General features: G+C 49.1%; 1 protein-coding gene across 3 annotated transcripts in view; it reads left to right on the forward strand.

Annotated features, from left to right (window-relative positions):
• The window catches only part of SLC29A3 (solute carrier family 29 member 3), a 42,533-nt gene that overhangs the window by 21,182 nt on the left and 16,244 nt on the right, over positions 1–5,107 (forward strand). For all 3 annotated transcript variants that reach the window (XM_019625341.1, XM_019625350.1, XM_019625359.1), the window contains exon 3: positions 3,848–3,930. In XM_019625341.1, coding sequence (XP_019480886.1) covers positions 3,848–3,930 — 83 coding nt within the window. The remainder of the gene's footprint in view (positions 1–3,847; positions 3,931–5,107) is intronic.

Below are 5,107 nucleotides of genomic sequence, written 5' to 3' on the forward strand. Positions count from 1 at the left end.
AAGGTAGCCCCAACACCCTAGGAAGCAGATGAGATGAACCCAGGAAGAAAATGCCAGCTGCAGATCTGCAAAGTGCGTAACCAAGAGTTGAATGTAGAACCTTCGCTGTGGGATGTTTCTTACTAAAGAGACTGAGGCAACACCTTCTGTGCTAACACTCTCTCAGGGAGTGCAGTCCTAGGGAAGTAAGAGTGCAGGAAAAGGGAAGTGAGGCAGGGATGGAAGAGAACAAATACAGGCTGCGATATTTCTGGGCTGGCCACAGCTTTGCAACCACGCACAGCTGGTTAACCAGACACATGGGCTGTCTTCAAAGACGCCACATGGACCCACTGCGCTTCAGAGCAGTTTGATGGGGGAGAGGAAAAGAAGCCATTTTTTTTGTCTCCTTCTCGTCTCTTGCCTCTCATTGGTCAAAGCTCTGCCTCCCCCACCCTACAGAGTGTCACTTGGCCCTTCCCCCAGCCACCTGGGGAGCAAGAGCCTCTGAAGTTGCAGCCCAGCTCTAAGCAGGCACAGGTGTCTCTCCTCTCTGGTGGCAGTGGCTTTATGACCATAAGGCCAAGTAGCAAGGCACATGGCCTGAGGGGCGGGCAAGATGAGCAGCTCTGGGGGGTGGCATGTAAACCAAGTCCAGTTCCTTGAAACCAGTGTATGCCACTTGCAGAAATGATCGTAATCTCAGCAAAGGATTCGATGAGGAAAGGCTAAGGAGACTGATGTGGTCAGCAAGCATGACCTCTGTTCCCTTCATGGGCAGACATATTGGTCTTCATGTCTGGCAGGAAGCTGAATAAAAAGATCTTGCTCAGCTGTCCTGGTTTTTGTTGAGGAACTGAATTTAAATTGCAACAGGAACTCAGCTATCAGAAACCCTCATTAATTAGGAATCTATTGCTGATTAACAAAATACTACAAATTTAGTGGCTTAAAAGAACACATTCATTATCTCACAGTATCTGGAGGCCAGGAGTCTGGGCACAGTTTGGCTGGGTCCTTGGCTCAGGGTCTCACATGGCCTCCATTAAGGGGTTGGCCAAGGCTATGGTCTCATTGGAGGCTCGACTGGGGAAGGTTCGCTTCCAGGATGACTTGGGTTGTTGGCAGAAGTCAATTCCTTGCAGTTGTTGGACTGAGAGTTTCAGTTTCTTGCTGGGTGTTGGCCAGAAACCACTCTCAGCAGTTAGGGGTTGCCTGCAGTCCTTGCCATGTGGGGTTCTCTGGCAGGGCCACTGCCTCCTGCAAGGCATCAAAGGAGAGAAAAAGAGTCCAGCAAGACAGGTGCTACCATCTCGTGTAACATAATCCCATACACATCATCATGTATACCTGCCACCTTTGCTGTGTTCTCTTGCTTGGAAGCTAGTCACAGGTTCCGCCCACACTCTGTGGAGGGGATCATACAGGATGTGAACACAGGAGGCTAGGATCATGGGGCCACTTTAAAAGAATCTGCCCACCACACCTCATTTTGCTAGACCTCTATAGGCAAGAGCAGCAAATAACTAGTAAATACCACCACGTTTGTATTAGGAATTAGGTTAAAAAAAAGAAAAGCTGCATGGGATGTGCTGCGTCAACCCACATTGCAGTCTGCAGCCCCGGATCTCTACCAGTAGAAAGAAGGTTCAGGGTCAAGTCCACTCTGCGCGCCCCCGACTCCCTCCCTGTTGGCCCCCCCCACCATGCTCTTTGTAAAGCAGAGAAACGCGCTCAGTCAACAGAAAGGGAGCCATAGCCTTACCCAGTTGTCAATATTTAAAAAGCGTTCCAATGTTAAAAGAACAATTTTCTGTTTAAGTATCAACAAACCAGAACATTCAATTACCTAGAAAAAACTCCATTCCTAAAACAGGGAACCTGAACCTGCTCAAAAAACAAAGAGATTCTGCATCCCGTGTGGTGGTCCTGTGTGGACTTGCCCTGGAATGAGCAGCCCCTAAATGAAGGGTGCTGCCCCGGGGGCTTCGGATCGGGAGCAGTCTTGGCCCCCACCTGCAGCCAGTTGTTCCTTGGGGGCCTTTTTCCCTTGCACCTGCCTGGCACCTGCCTGGCCTCACGTAGGCCCAACAACTGTGTCAAGATATAATTGACTGAGTGCCTTAGACCAGTCCAGGCTCTACTGAGCCCATCAGGACAGGAACAGTGAGGTGACACCTCAAAGGAGGAGGGCTATTTCTAAGGCTCATGGTTAATGGACCACATGAGCTGTGATTATCATTTTAATTGCAAGGCTGCCACGACCTTACATTCAGGGTAGAGGTTTTCAAAGACCACAAAGCACTCTGCGGGCTTAAAAAGGGAACGGTGGAATGGCTTGTGCTTCAGACTAGAAGATAGCCCATTATGACATCTGTCTTTCTTGGCCTCCACATTGCAATCAAACTCTCCCAGAAAGGAGAGCCCTGACCCTGTGTTGCAAGGTCTGACTCAAATCCCCTCCCCTTGGACCTTTCCCCAAACCCACACTCATTCCCATTCTCTCAAGTACTCAGCCCCGCTCGCCCCACTCCCCTACCTGGAACTCCCTTAAAACTCACTGCTTCTACTTCTGATTCAGAAAAAAAAAAAAAAAAATCACAGCATTCTAACATCTCTTCCCGTGGTGTTTCGAGATGTTTAAAAAAACCTTCACATTTTATCTTACACCCCAGTGGTACACTCCACTCTTTTTTTTTTTTTTTTACACTCCACTCTTAAAGGGCAGGAGGCATGTCTTATACTCTGTAGTGATCCCTCCAGTTGCCAAAGTTCTTTGCACACTGGCAAGTTTTTTGCACACGGTTGTTCTTTGAGCTTAGCACATTTGTAACTCGGAATATGTCCTCCGTCAAGTTCAGTTTCATAAGCTTTCCAAAATAGAATACCCACAGCTTTTTTTTTTATTATTTCTTAGGATAAACAATATAATTTATATGAAGCCCTTGGCACACAGGAAATGCTTAATACATGTAAGCCTTTATCACAGCTTAGAACGTATCATTACTGACCTGGGGTCCATGGCTTGACGTACAATGACCAAAGCCAAGATCTGTCAGCCCTGTCCAGTTTTTTTGTGTGTGTTTTTTTATGTTGAGGTATAATGTACACACAGTGAAATCCACCCTAATGCGTAGATAGTTCTCTGAGGTGTGAAAATCATCTACAGTTATCACGCATCTTTAGCAGTTGGATCCTCCTCATTATAATGAGGATTCTTCACCTTGTCTGTGGTCTCATGTACTCTTTGTCTCTAATACCCCTGAACTGCTTCCAGAAAATGCCCTTGTTCCTCATCCTGGCCAGTGTAGGAGCCACGTCCCAAAGGGGCTTTGACCTTGGGTAGCAGCTCTGTTGAGGAAGCCAATCCAGGGTCAGAACAAAGTTTCCCTGCAGGGATCAGGGCTTGGTGTATTCCTAAGAGGCTGCACTGGTTGCGAGAATGTGGTTGGGTCAGAACAAAACCCATTTGGATCATTCGGAAATGACAATGGATTAAGAAGACCGAAGGGAAAATTTTCTTTGTAGACATACATTGAATCCTCTTGCCATTACCTCTACCACGGGAAGGTCAGGTGGAATAGGTGGGAGCATGGACTGCAGAGCATTGGGGACCTCTCTGAGGTCCTTCCTTATGTCCCTAGCACTTAGCACAGCTCATATTGGTGTTGACTGGCCGAGTGATTGGTCTTAGGTTGGAGATGCGGCAGGACAATGCCACCTTGGAGTAGATTTACTCATCACTGGTAGGTATCTGAAAACAGTGGGGAGAAGACCCACCAAGAGGGGCCCTGTCTTTGTGCTCGGGTGGGGCCCCTCCCCTCCATCCCAAGTGACCTCAGGGGCCTCCTCACTTATGTGCTTACAGAACCACTTTGAGAGCTACCTTTCCATCGCCTCCACCGTGCCCTCCGTGCTGTGCCTCATGGCGAACTTCCTGCTTGTCAACAGGTAGGCCACTTTCCTTCCTCGCTCAGGCCTGACCTTCACTTCCGGTCTGTTCCACTCCACTTTTGTTCCTGCTGCTGCTGCGCTGCCTGCTTACATGGTGGCCATCAAAGTAAGAGGCAGGCAGCTCAGACTCCTCCCGCAAGAACGAGAGGTCAGATCAGTTACCTGGAGGCCCTGCTCATAGAATGCCCAGCCAGGGAGCCGGACTTTCACTTTCTAGCCACACGCTGTGACGTTGTGTCAGCAGCCAGCAAGAGGCATGTGGGGAAATGGGTCTTCTTCCCTTTTCCTCTCAGGGGAGCTTGTCTGTCAATAGCTGCCTGGCCTGCAGGCTCTGCAGCCAAAGGACACCACGGGGATGGTGGGGTGGGGCCAGGAAGCAAGGCTCCGGAAGCTGGTCTTCCAGGCATCTCTGAGAGCAGTCAGAAGAGAAGAGCCTGGCTCTGGCTCTATGAGAATGGGTCACAGGGCTAAGCTGGTAACACCAGCTCGCGTGTCAACCATGGGACTTCTGACACTGTGTTAGTGAAGGGAAGGGCTGGGAGAGACCCTCCATCTGGATGAACCATGGAAGAAGGAATGATCTAGGGCACAGCCAGGCAAATAGCATGGTGCTTAGACCCCACTGAGTGGCTCTTGTCATCCATTCTGTATTTAAGTTTGCATGGGCTGCAGCCTGAGCTACTTTGCCTGCATTTCCCCTAAACTACCTCTAGGTGATAACAGTGGCTGCTTTATTATTCAGAAACTTGGACTTTTCTTGGGCACAGCCTACTGAAACCTTAGATCTCTGATGGCAAATCTGTTTTCCCTGACTCAGCTCAATTTGTAGTGACTGCCTGGATTTCTGGTTGAACAGGATTCTAAGGCAGGTCTGGCCTCAGGGAGTGCTCTCATCGATTAGTGATGTCTGCTCTGAGTACCGTAGGAGAGAGAGTAGCACATGTGCCTCATGTGTGCCAAGCCTGCGTAGACCAGTCTTTCCAAACATAGTGTGCTATGGGGCTATTCCAATGATCTGTTGTTGCACAAAAATGATCCCAAAGCTCAGTGGCTTAAAAACAATAACAGTAATTAGTACCCCTCATGATTCTGGGAGTCAGCAGGTTCAGTTAGCAGCTCTGGCTTGGTGTCTCTCATGCAGTTGCAGACATCTGGGGCCTGAACTGCCAGGCCC

Source organism: Hipposideros armiger, unplaced genomic scaffold (assembly GCF_001890085.2).
Source record: "Hipposideros armiger isolate ML-2016 unplaced genomic scaffold, ASM189008v1 scaffold_15, whole genome shotgun sequence".
Lineage (NCBI taxonomy): Eukaryota > Metazoa > Chordata > Mammalia > Chiroptera > Hipposideridae > Hipposideros > Hipposideros armiger.